Here is a 12,416-nt window from a genome sequence, read left to right on the forward strand (position 1 = left end):
CAGAACCTGGGTATGAAATGTAGTGGGGAAAGTGGGAGGTTTGAGCGAAACTACTAATTCAAAGACAGTAAAATAGTCTATACTCAAGGGAGAGAAACATAGCTAGACAACGGTTTCACTATAAACTCAATGCTGCTATTGTTTTAAAATTTCGTAAAGCCGCATGTGTTTATTAACCAGGCAAAGGGTAGCTAACTAGAAGGCTGGTGGTGACTGGTTAGCTATGGGGAAGCAAGAACCGCTTGCACAATGTGTATAAGCGGAGGCGGAGCCTGTCTGCCCATACTCATTGCTTGCTCCCCCACAGCTCACCAGCTGATGCAGGCTGTGTGTGCCGCATCCTTCCCACTGCTAAACAGTATTAAGTGTGCTCATCAACGAAAATCTCTCAAATCAAAATATTTTGTCCATTCCCCTTAGTAGTCATATTTTAGTCATAAATATTCACCTTGTTTTAGTAGTCTGAAAATATATCTTTTTTTTTTCTTTACTTCAAATTTTTTCTGGTTCTATTATTTATAGTCTTGTCAATTGCCACTGAAAAATAGGTGTTTGACAAATATTTGAGTCACTATTTTAGTTGACGAAATTAACAATGAATGACACTAAAGTACAAATAACTAGTCCATTTTTATTTATTTTACACCGTTTTATTCTGTGAGCGTCTGTTCAGGTCACATGACTTCCAGTAGCTCGACCCCTGAAACCACCACTGGGGAACAACCATCTTACAAGCCACAGGGTCATAGGATGGATGACATAACAGAGGGGAGAAACATGATTGAGACAATGGGGGCAACTGACACAGAGACATTTGTGTGAAGACAAATATAAAAGGTCTAGATAGAGTTACAACACATTTTTAGGGTTGTAAAACTCCCTGGGCTGGCTGGCTATACAAGAGTAATACAAACAAACACACGCAAGCACTCTTTTACACAGGCGATGCAGATGACAAATTCCCACATTTCGGTATGATGAATACAGTTGTAGCTGCAGTTGACTGGTCTCTGAAAAACACAGCTCGAAGGAACATAAGTGCATATGAGGGAGTGAGGGTGGTTTCTGCTGAGAACACCTGCACTTCCTCAGTGATGTAGAGGTTGGGCACGTGTAGGAGCGAGAGAGATATTGCAGTTTGTGTCAGCCATCTGTACAGTAGTAGACTAGAGAGCAGGGGTGGTGCTAGACAAGCGCAGGGTGGGAAACTTAGGGAGGGAAACTTAGGGAGCACTTTGCCTTGGGGGCTGGGTGGGTGTCCAAACTCTGGCGGGTGTGTTTGTCTTCACTCCCACCTCTCCTAGGTGATGGGGATGGGGCTTAAGCGCTGCTGAGGGCATCCACACCGGGCAACACTTTACCTGTGGGCAGAGAGGAAGGACATACAATATGGTCACCGCACTACTGTTCCCTGAAAGAGGGAAACGAGGTACAACACGCTATGGGGAGTCGCACTCTTGCGACTTCAGTTGAAGTATCTACAATCACACCTGACAAGGCCAATGAAAATCGGTGCTGCGCCGGAAGCCCCGCCTTCCACAGGTGATAAGCATGAGGTTCAGATTCATTCCTTCAAATGTAATACCGGTCTTTACCGAGCCCAGGAACAGGCAGCGTGGGACCAAACAGGTGTTGTACTTCATTCCCTCCTTCAGGGAACAGTAGTTATAGTCATAACATTACATTCCCTTTTAGGCAGTCAACTTCGGAAGAACATAATATGGGGAAATATAAATCACACCCAAAGCCAGCCCCAATGGATACTAAATGAAACTGCTAATGGCAGACCACCAAGACCTGACCCTGCCAGATGCGGCAGTCTGGGTATTGCGCACCCGGCGCACTGCCTAGTGACTTTCCCCTGTCCCAGCATTAAGCACACTGTGGGCTACACAGAGCAGTGACATCCAAGCGACAACACCTCACAAGTGTGTGGTGATGCCCAACTTGCTGCAGCACAAATATCTCCTATAGTCAAATCTCCTATAGTCAATGCTCAAGAAGCAGTCAGCTGCCTGGCGGAGTGGACGCGTAGGAGATGGCCTCCACAGTCCAGTGGGAGATATGCTGCTTGGAGAGCACCCTGCCATGAGCTGGATTAGCAAAACAGACAAAAAGCTGGTCACATAACCGGATATCCCGTGTCCGTTCAATGTACGTGCGTAAAGCTAGCACCGGACATAGGGCATGTAACCTCTGTTGCTCCTCAGAAGCAAAAGGAGGTGGTGAAAAAGTAAATGGCTCAAAAGCTAAGGACCTGACTTTCGGGACAAAGGTCGCTTTTGGATGCAACGTCACCTTAGTCACCTGGGGCAAACTGAGTACAGGAAGGGTGTACAGATAACGCGTGGAGGTCCCCAACATGTTTAGCCGAGGCTCTGCCAATTCCCACATGACATGTTGAGATTGCAGCCATGTACACTTCTAAACATGGAGAAGGCCCCACCCCTGCTCAAAAAAGCTCCTGTAGGAACATAAGGATGTCCCTCACAGAACACTGAAAAAGAACAAGCCCTTTCTTTCGGCACCAGAGCTCAAACGCTTTCCACTTGTATGCATATAGCCCTCTTGTGGAGGGCGCACTTGCAGACGGAATGGTAGCAATAACATTTTGAGGTAAGCCTCAAACCATCAGATTGTTCCTTTCAGGGGCCAGGCCCATAGGAACCAAAACATGTCAAACCTGCCCATGCGCCTGGGACAAGGATCTTCGTGAACCAAGGCTGCCTGGGCCAACGGGCAGCCAAAAGAATGAGTGAATGAATGAAGCCCTCCTGGCGCACTCTCTCCACGTGGGCTGAATCAGAACCACTAGCAGAAATGCGTAAAGGAGGGTCAGAGGCCACTGGTGTAGCCCCCATTTTGAGGAAGAGGGCCCCCCCTGGATAGCAGATCCGCACCTGAGTTGAGGCAAATGGGAACATGCATCACCCGAAGTGAGAGCAAATGCACACTGCTACACAGCTATAGGGAGCGGGCCAAGATGAGGAGGGGATGGACTGAGTCCCCACCGCCTGTTGATGTACTGTATACCACCATCGCCATGTGGTTGGATCTGACCAGCATATGCTTGCCGACAAACGGGAGGTGCCTGAGCGCTAAGGACACGGTCAGAAGTTCCAGGTAATTGATATGTCGGGCACTCTGACACTGTCCATACTCCCCAAATTGAGTAAACCTCGCACAGCACTCCGCACCCTTGGGGGGGACGAGTCATGGCCACCTTGCGGGATAACACCTGGCCCATTAGACGGGGTTCTTTCCACTGGGCCAGTGCCCGAAGGCCGAGGTTCTTTCCACTGGGCTAGTGCCCCGAAGGCCGGGGTTCTTTCCACTGGGCTAGTGCCCCGAAGGCCGGGGTTCTTTCCACTAGGCTAGTGCCCCGAAGGCCGGGGTTCTTTCCACTGGGCCAGTGCCCGAAGGCCGAGGTTCTTTCCACTAGGCCAGTGCCCCGAAGGCCGGGGTTCTTTCCACTGGGCCAGTGCCCGAAGGCCGAGGTTCTTTCCACTGGGCCAGTGCCCCGAAGGCCGGGGTTCTTTCCACTAGGCCAGTGCCCCGAAGGCCGGGGTTCTTTCCACTGGGCCAGTGCCCGAAGGCCGAGGTTCTTTCCACTGGGCCAGTGCCCCGAAGGCCGGGGTTCTTTCCACTAGGCCAGTGCCCCGAAGGCCGGGGTTCTTTCCACTGGGCCAGTGCCCGAAGGCCGGGGTTCTTTCCACTGGGCTAGTACCCGAAGGCATGTTGGGGACACCTGAATCGACTGGTTTAGGTGGCGAGATGCATCCAAGCGCGTTGCTAGCACCCAGCGTAGAACGGCTGCACCAATAATAATCCCAGGGGAATGACCACTATGATAGAAGCCATTATCCCCAGTAGGTGGAGGAACTGTCAAAAACGACATGTGCGCCCTAACCAGCCTCTCTGGACAATAAAACGTCACCCAGCTGAGCAGCCGAAAAGTGACAGTGCTTGTTCGGGAGTGTAGGATTCGCATTATCCACATCCTTGTTAGCAAACGGGGCTAGGTAGCAAGCTAGCTTGCCATCCACTGGAGAAGTGTGCATCAGCCCTGCCTCCTCCAGATCCATGAAGGGGGCACACACTGGTAGTATCAGCTTAGCTGAATGCGGCTTGGACCAGGTTGTTGTCCATTCGTCAACGAAATCCAGTTTCCAATTGTTTGCTTTAGTAGTGTGAATCGTTTCTTTTCATACTCAGGTGAAGAGCGGAATAATTGAAGAAATGAATCTGAGCCTCACGCTTATCACCTGTGGAAAGCGAGGCTTCCAGTGAGGCGCGGATTTAATTTGCCTTGTCAAGCGTGATTGTAGATCCTTCAACCGAAGACGCAAAAGTGCAACTCCCTATAGTATGTTGTACCGAAGTTAACTGATTGAAAGGGAACTACCATACAGAAATGCAGTCATTTGTTGCTAGTCTGCTGTTGCATCTACTTACAGACACTACATCATACCACCTTTCAGATCTGAAACAACTTAATGTGTGTAAGCAATAGGGAAGAAACTACGTAGTGTCATGGGGCAGCGGTTAGGGGGTTGATTTTGAACTGGACATAGGTCAAAAGTCCGGATGAGACCGTGCTGACGTCACTCACCCTCCAGAAGCTCCAGACTGGCTCCGCCTCCTGTGCTGACATGGCTGACTTTGTCCTCTGTGCCCCATTTGGCGCAGCAGGTAGCGGTGTCGCCTCCACCTGGGCATCAACAAGACAACATGGGGTTAAAATTAAGGTCATACAGACCCTTCACTGTGATAGTGATCATTCACTACTATAGATGTGAGGAAGAAAGGGTGTTGGTATTTGGCGCCATCTAACGGTGAGAATGATAAAGAGTGGATGAAGAAAAACTTCCAATCAAAACGGCAGAGCAAGCATAAACTTGAATAAAAACATTTGTTAACATTATACACAGTAGCAGGCTTGGTTTAATTAAATATCTGAATTATACATGTATTTATTTGCAAACATTGTCTCAGGTGCCTGGTGAAAGACGTGCTTCATGGTAATTGTGCAAACAGTGGTAGAGGGTCTTACCGATGATTGTGACACACCCTGAGTTGGTGACCTCCACCACTTTGTCCATCAGGCTCTTGGTTCCTTTGGCGAAGTTCTCAAACTCAAACACACCCACGGGGCCGTTCCACACAATCTGCTTGGCTCTGCCTACAGCCTCTGCGAAGAGCTTGTTGCTCTCCGGTCCACAGTCCAGACCCTGGGGAGAACAGAGGGAGCGAGGGATACAGAGCTCAACCCCAGTTTTACGTATTCATCTAACAATATCTACATAAAACCATCCTATATTTTATTTCACTATGAAAGTGATACAGTATATCAAATTGCTAGCAAGCACAATAACTAAGGAAAATTCCCATGACTACCCACCCCTCAAGAAGACAATAAAACCCAATCAGGGTTGTGTTCATTAGGTACCAAACTGAAGAAAACAGACTGAAACTTGGAGGGACTTCCCTTGACTTGTCCAAAGCTCATTTTAGTTCTCTGTTACAAAGCGTTTCAATTTTTTCCCCGTTGCATGCCCTTATGAACATGACCCAGGTTGCTCTCCTCCTCTCCTCACCATCCAGCCTGCGGGGATGCCAGCAGCCACAGTGGCGTTGCCAGTCTGGGCATGCTCGTCAAACTTCTCGGCGGTGATGAAGTCGACGGGTAGGTTGATCTTGACCTTGTTCTTCTCAGCCTTGGCCATCAGCTCTTTGACGATCTTGGCGCCCTCCTCATCATACAGGGAGGTGCCGATCTGCCAGGGAAGAGAGGATCACTCATTTTAACTACAACCACTATGATATACAACACAGTCAATCATTGAACATATTTAACTAGGGTCGCGTTAACAAAAGGATTGTGTTTTTCCACACAGAAAAGGAAAGACAAAACATATATTTTTTAATCTTTCTGCATTTTGTAAACGCAGATCTAAAGCGCTTCTTATTGTAAATTATGCTCAGAGTAATTTCGTGCTTCAGTTGCAATACATTTTCTTTGTCATTGGATCACCAGACAGCGCTCTGACTGATGTGTAGGCTACTTTTCTCCAGTACTTTCCTCCAGAGTAGTTTCTCTCTGATAGCAAGTTAAAATGCAAGATTCACTTCAAGCAAAACATTAGGAAATGTAGCTGGCAAAATTCTTTCTATAATAAAGATTACAAATTTGATGGCCATACATCATTTTTGAAAAATAGTACCTTGCTTTTTCATTGTAAGCCAAATAGCGTTGCACTTCTAATGAAAACGATATTCTGCGTTTTTTTGTGTTAAGAAAAACTATAGTTGCATGGCCCTTATTACTCTATTGAAAAAAAAAAAAAAACTTTCAATATAAAAAGTCGGTGAAATGGTTGAAACTCCGATTTTTTGATGGTCTGCATTTTTTAAAGCTAATGTGACCCCAGATTTAACTAGATTGTGCTGAGGCATGAGTGAGTTCCGAGTTACATTCAATCAAAGAGGTTAAAATTATGATAGAAACACAATTGGCCAAAAAAAGGGGCAGAATCCTCCTCTCCATTTCTCCCACCCTTCTCCCCTCCAGTGTCTCCCTTAAAACAAAGTATCATCTCCCTCAGTCCCCCACCCCCTTTGTCCTCACCTCCATGTTGTTGAGGACATTGAGGAAGGTGAAGGCCATGCCACCACCAATGATCATCTCATTGACCTGGTCCAACATGTTGTTGATCAGTTGAATCTTGTCCTTGACCTTGGCTCTGCACACAACAAAGAGAAACTATGAAAACACTGGTAAACATAGTAAAACAATGATATGAAGCTCATTTATTTGAAGCCCATATCTATAATCCATTATAAAACAATTTACAATTTTTTATAATTTTTTAATTTTACCTTTATTTATTATCTAGGCAAGCCAGTTAAGAACAAATTGTTATTTTCAATGACAGCTTAGGAACAGTAGGTTAACTGCCTTGTTCAGGGGCAGAACGACAGATTTTTACCTTGTCAGCTCGGAGATTAGATCTTGCAACCTTTCGGTTACTAGTCCGACGCTCTAACCACAAGGCTACCTGACGCCCCATAGTCATAATGCAGTGTAAGCGTAGTTATAAACACACATGGTAAAACTCAGTTACGGAAAGGTTTCTAGTTGAGGAAGATAGCCATATTCAGAAAGTCATTTTTTTGGTGTTACATTATTTGTTTGTTGTTTAATGAATTTAGAACTAAATCCTACCGCCTTTCATGCATTGTCGTGTGGCTTATTATTAGCCAATTCACATCAATGTACTTTGTCAGTGGCAGAGGGCCAAAAAGCTGAACTGTGGCAGTGAAAGAACCGGATTGGATATAGCGGTTGCACAATGCCCGGCTGAAATGGACTCCAACACTGGCCAATTTCGACATGTTTCCAACGGTAGCTAGCTGTGTGTGTGTGGCTCAATTTTCCCCACTGTGCAAGGCTGTAAAGTGGCCAGTGATAAGGGAAGACTAGAATGCATAAGTAGAGTACTGTCACACAGATTAAAGTATTACATACAAGCTTAAAAGAAACTAGTCCATTGTTGACATAGTGCCAAAATATTTTGCATGTCAGCAATCAAGTTTAAGACATGCATCTTTCAAAATACAGAAGGTATGATGCATTTTACATCCTATGATTCCAAAATACTGTCTGTATTTCAAAAATTCTATATCTTGAAAACTTGATTGTTAACATTCAAAACATTTTGGGACTATATCAACAATGGACTAATGCAGTCCTTCTCAAATAGTGGGGCGCGCCCCCCTGGGGGGGCTCGGAGCGATGCCAGGGAGGGCAGGGCGCGTGTGACCCCGGGGAACATGCTTTTTTTTGCCGCAGGGAGTAGTTTTTTTTTGCACCGAACAAGAGCACACAGCAGGATACAGTGGGGCAAAAAAGTATTTAGTCAGCCACCAATTGTGCAAGTTCTCCCACTTAAGAAGATGAGAGAGGCCTGTAATTTTCATCATAGGTACACTTCAACTATGACAGACAAAATGAGAAAAAAAAATCCAGAAAATCACAATGTAGGATTTTTTATGAATTTATTTGCAAATTATGGTGGAAAATAAGTATTTGGTCAATAACAAAAGTTTCTCAATACTTTGTTATATACCCTTTGTTGGCAATGACAGAGGTCAAACGTTTTCTGTAAGTCTTCACAAGATTTTCACACACTGTTGCTGGTATTTTGGCCCATTCCTCCATGCAGATCTCCTTTAGAGCAGTGATGTTTTGGGGCTGTTGCTGGGCAACACGGACTTTCAACTCCCTCCAAAGATTTTCTATGGGGTTGAGTTCTGGAGACTGGCTAGGCCACTCCAGGACCTTGAAATGCTTCTTACGAAGCCACTCCTTCGTTGCCCGGGCGGTGTGTTTGGGATCATTGTCATGCTGAAAGACCCAGCCACATTTCATCTTCAATGCCCTTGCTGATGGTAGGCTTTGTTACTTTGGTCCCAGCTCTCTGCAGGTCATTCACTAGGTCCCCCCGTGTGGTTCTGGGATTTTTGCTCACCGCTGTGATCATTTTGACCCCACGGGGTGAGATCTTGCGTGGAGCCCCAGATCGAGGGAGATTATCAGTGGTCTTGTATGTCTTCCATTTCCTAATAATTGCTCCCACAGTTGATTTCTTCAAACCAAGCTGCTTACCTATTGCAGATTCAGTCTTCCCAGCCTGGTGCAGGTCTACAATTTTGTTTCTGGTGTCTTTTGACAGCTCTTTGGTCTTGGCCATAGTGGAGTTTGGAGTGTGACTATTTGAGGTTGTGGACAGGTGTCTTTTATACTGATAACAAGTTCAAACAGGTGCCATTAATACAGGTAACGAGTGGAGGACAGAGGAGCCTCTTAAAGAAGAAGTTACAGGTCTGTGAGAGCCAGAAATCTTGCTTGTTTGTAGGTGACCAAATACAAATTTTCCACCATAATTTGCAAATAAATTCATAAAAAATCCTACAATGTGATTTTCAGGATTTTTTCTTCTCATTTTGTCTGTCATAGTTGAAGTGTACCTATGATGAAACTTACATGCCTCTATCATCTTTTTAAGTGGGAGAACTTGCACAATTGGTGGCTGACTAAATACTTTTTTGCCCCACTGTATATGAAGTGCAGATAACAAACCCTTAAGAGACACCATGGAAAAATATTTAACAGGGATGAAAAGAAAGGCGGAGAGAGACGGAGATAATGAGACAAACGTAAGTCTCCCGAAAGCTAAGACGAGGAAATATGACGACGCGTATGTAGCGCTTGGCTTCACTGTGACTACGGTGGGAGACGAGGAAAGACTGGTATGTTTACTGTGTCTAAAAATGTTGGCAGCGGACAGCATGAAGCCAAATAAATTAAGGCGTCACTTAAAGACATTACACCCCAATCATGCTGATAAGCCGCTTGAGTTTTTTCAGCGAAAACGTGCCGAATATTGCCAACAATCGTCCCGCTTTGTGAATGCTACTTCAGTAAACCAGCGAGCACTGCTGGCATCATAAGGTGGCGTACCAAATTGCTCAGTGCAAAAAACCCCACTCCATAGCAGAGGAGCTGATACTTACTGCCTGCAGCATTAGACATGGTCTCTGTCATGCTGGATGACGCAAGTGCTGCAAAAATAAAAACTATGACTTCCTCATTTTTTTTTTTTTTTTTTTTTAAATCAGCACAAATTGTTTTATTCATTTTTGTTTTATAGGTCAAAGTGTTTCATATATTGTGCTCCTGAGTTAATGTTGCTGATCAATTTGAATGTATTATTATTTATTGATTATATTTTATTTTTCAGTATCAAATGGTCAAAAAATGTTTACAGTTTAAATAAGGCTTGAATTTTTTTTAACATTTCAGGCAAATTGATGCACTTTAAGTCTTTTCTGTTACAGACTAAAAAACAATGTTAATAAAGTTATTCTTTGTTGTAAGTTGATCTATATTTCTTTCTTTTTTTGTTTTCTTTAATGTTAATAAGGATACAATGTTATGCAGAGGTGTACTTATAACAATTTTATAGACAAATGATACTATTTACAGTCGCGGCGGAGAGTTGGGGGGCGCGAAATGTTTACTTCTTCCTAGGGGGGGCGTAACAGAAAATAATTGAGAAGCACTGGACTAATGAAACAAATACCAAAAGATAGTTTTTGAGTGGAATTCTCCTTTAACACTAGAAACGCTAGCTAAAGCAGTCATTTTGACTGCTCATGAAGGTAATTTTTTAAATAACTCTGCCATTTTTTAAGTCCTGACCCCCTCTGTCCTTGACCTTTCCTAAATAAGTCTATAGAACACACTGCCATTGTTAGAATCTTAATATCACAAACAGAATTGGAGTTCAAATCAAATCAAACTTGATGCGCCAAATACAACAGGTGTAGACCTTAACGTGAAATGCTTAGTTACAAGTCCTTAACCAACAATGCAGTTCAAGAAATAGAGTTAAGAAATACTTTTTTATATATATATTTAGTAAATATTAACAAGGCTATACACAGGAGGTACTGGTACCGAGCCAACGTCGTGCGTGGGTACAGGTTAGTCGAGGTAATTTGTACATGGAGGTAGGGGTAAAGTGATTATGCATAGATAATAAAAAGCGAGTAGCAGCAGTGTGGTAGCAGAGAAAATAGTCTGACTTGGGTGACTGAAGTCTTTGACAATCTATTGGGCCGTCCTCTGACACTGCCTAGTATATAAGTCCTGGATGGCAGGAAGCTTGGCCCCAGTGATGTACTGGGCTGTACGCACTACCCTCTGTAGGACCTTACGGTCAGATGCCGAACAGTTGCTATACCAGGCGCTGATGCAACCGGTCAGGATGCTCTCGATGGTGCAGCTGTAGAACTTTTTGAGGATCATGCCAAATCTTTTCAGTCTCCTGCGGGGGAAAAGGTGTTTTGGTGCCCTCTTCAAGACTGTCTTGGTGTGTTTGACCATGATAGTTCGTTTGTGATGTGGACACCAATGAACTTGAACCTTTCGACCCGCTCCACTACAGCCCCGTCAATGTTAATGGGGGCCTGTTCGGCCCGTCTTTTCCGATCAGTCCTGCCACATCCGACGAGCGTCAGAGCCGGTGTAGTAGGATTCAATCTTAGTCCTGTATTGACGCTTTGCCTGTTTGATGGTTCGTCTGAGGGCGTAGTGGGATTTCTTATAAGCGTCTGGATTAGTGTCCCGCTCCTTGAAAGTGGCAGCTCTAGCCTTTAGCTCGGTGTGGATGTTGCCTGTAATCTATGGCTTCTGGTTGGGATATGTACATACGGTCACCGTGGAGAGAACATCGTCGATGCACTTATTGATGAAGCCGGTGACTGATGTGGTATACTCCTCAATCCCATTGGATGAATCACGGAACATATTCCAGTCTGTGCTAGCAAAATAGTCCTGTAGCGTAGCATCCGCGTCATCTGACCACTTCCGTATTGAGCGAGTCACTGGCACTTCCTGCTTTAGTTTTTGCTTGTATGCAGGAATCAGGACGATAGAATTATGGTCAGATTTGCCAAATGGAGGGTGAGGGAAGGCTTTGTATGAGTCTCTGTGTGTGGAGTAAAGGTGGTCTAGAGTTTTTTTTCCTTTGGTTGCACGTGACATGCTGGTAGAAATTCGGTAAAACAGATTTAAGTTTGCCGACATTAAAATCCCCGGCCACTAGGAGCGCAGCTTCTGGATGACAATTTTCTTGTTTGCTTATGGTCTTATACAGCTTGTTGAGTGCGGTCTTAGTGCCAGCATTGGTTTGTGGTGATAAATAGATGGCTACGAATAATATAGATGAGAACTTTTGGTAGTGTGGTCTACAGCTTATCATGAGGCACTCTACCTCAGGCAAGCAATACATCAAGACTTCTTTAATATTAATTAAACAGTTTTATGAGGGCACGTCCTTTTTTGAATTGTTTTCCCCGTTGCCCCTCCTCCCGACAGTAGGACCTGCTCTGCTCCTTCTCCTGATAGTGGAATGTGCCGTGCCCAGTTGATAAATCACCATGATAATTGCCTCAAAACTGAACCTAAACTAATTTCACACCTATAACAGATTAAATAAATGAAGGAAAGTGTGATGGGGAGAATGGGTGAGTTGATGAGGGAGGGTAAGCGAATGATGCATAATGATGTAATCACCAATTGTGAAAGAAGATCAGGGAGGAACATCCTATTGCGTTGGTATATTCTAATTATTATCTCAAAATGGTGTGTACCCTATATCAGTCCTTCAAATCCAAGCAGTTTTATCAGTCTACTCTGGCATACTTGGAGTACACAGTGAGAGAGTACGTAATTTACAATGGCAAGAAGACCAAGACGAAGGGATACACATACTGCGTTAGGGCTGCTACAAGATCTGAATGAAAACGACTCAGACGGCGGGGAAGAAATGAATCTTGACATCGCTGAT

The 12,416-nt window shown here is 44.6% G+C and overlaps 1 protein-coding gene across 1 annotated transcript in view; it reads right to left on the reverse strand.

Moving 5' to 3' along the window:
* Window positions 1–611: 611 nt before the first annotated feature.
* LOC120057029 (phosphoglycerate kinase-like) overlaps window positions 612–12,416 on the reverse strand; it is a 42,781-nt gene continuing 30,976 nt past the window's right edge. The window contains exons 7-11 of the mRNA XM_039005390.1: window positions 6,629–6,743; window positions 5,598–5,777; window positions 5,054–5,231; window positions 4,613–4,711; window positions 612–1,361 (exon numbers count right to left, since the gene is read on the reverse strand). Of these exons, the coding sequence (XP_038861318.1) occupies window positions 1,321–1,361; window positions 4,613–4,711; window positions 5,054–5,231; window positions 5,598–5,777; window positions 6,629–6,743 (613 nt within the window). The 3' untranslated portion in view covers window positions 612–1,320. The remainder of the gene's footprint in view (window positions 1,362–4,612; window positions 4,712–5,053; window positions 5,232–5,597; window positions 5,778–6,628; window positions 6,744–12,416) is intronic.

Source organism: Salvelinus namaycush, chromosome 12 (genome assembly GCF_016432855.1).
Source record: "Salvelinus namaycush isolate Seneca chromosome 12, SaNama_1.0, whole genome shotgun sequence".
Taxonomy (NCBI): Eukaryota; Metazoa; Chordata; class Actinopteri; order Salmoniformes; family Salmonidae; genus Salvelinus; species Salvelinus namaycush.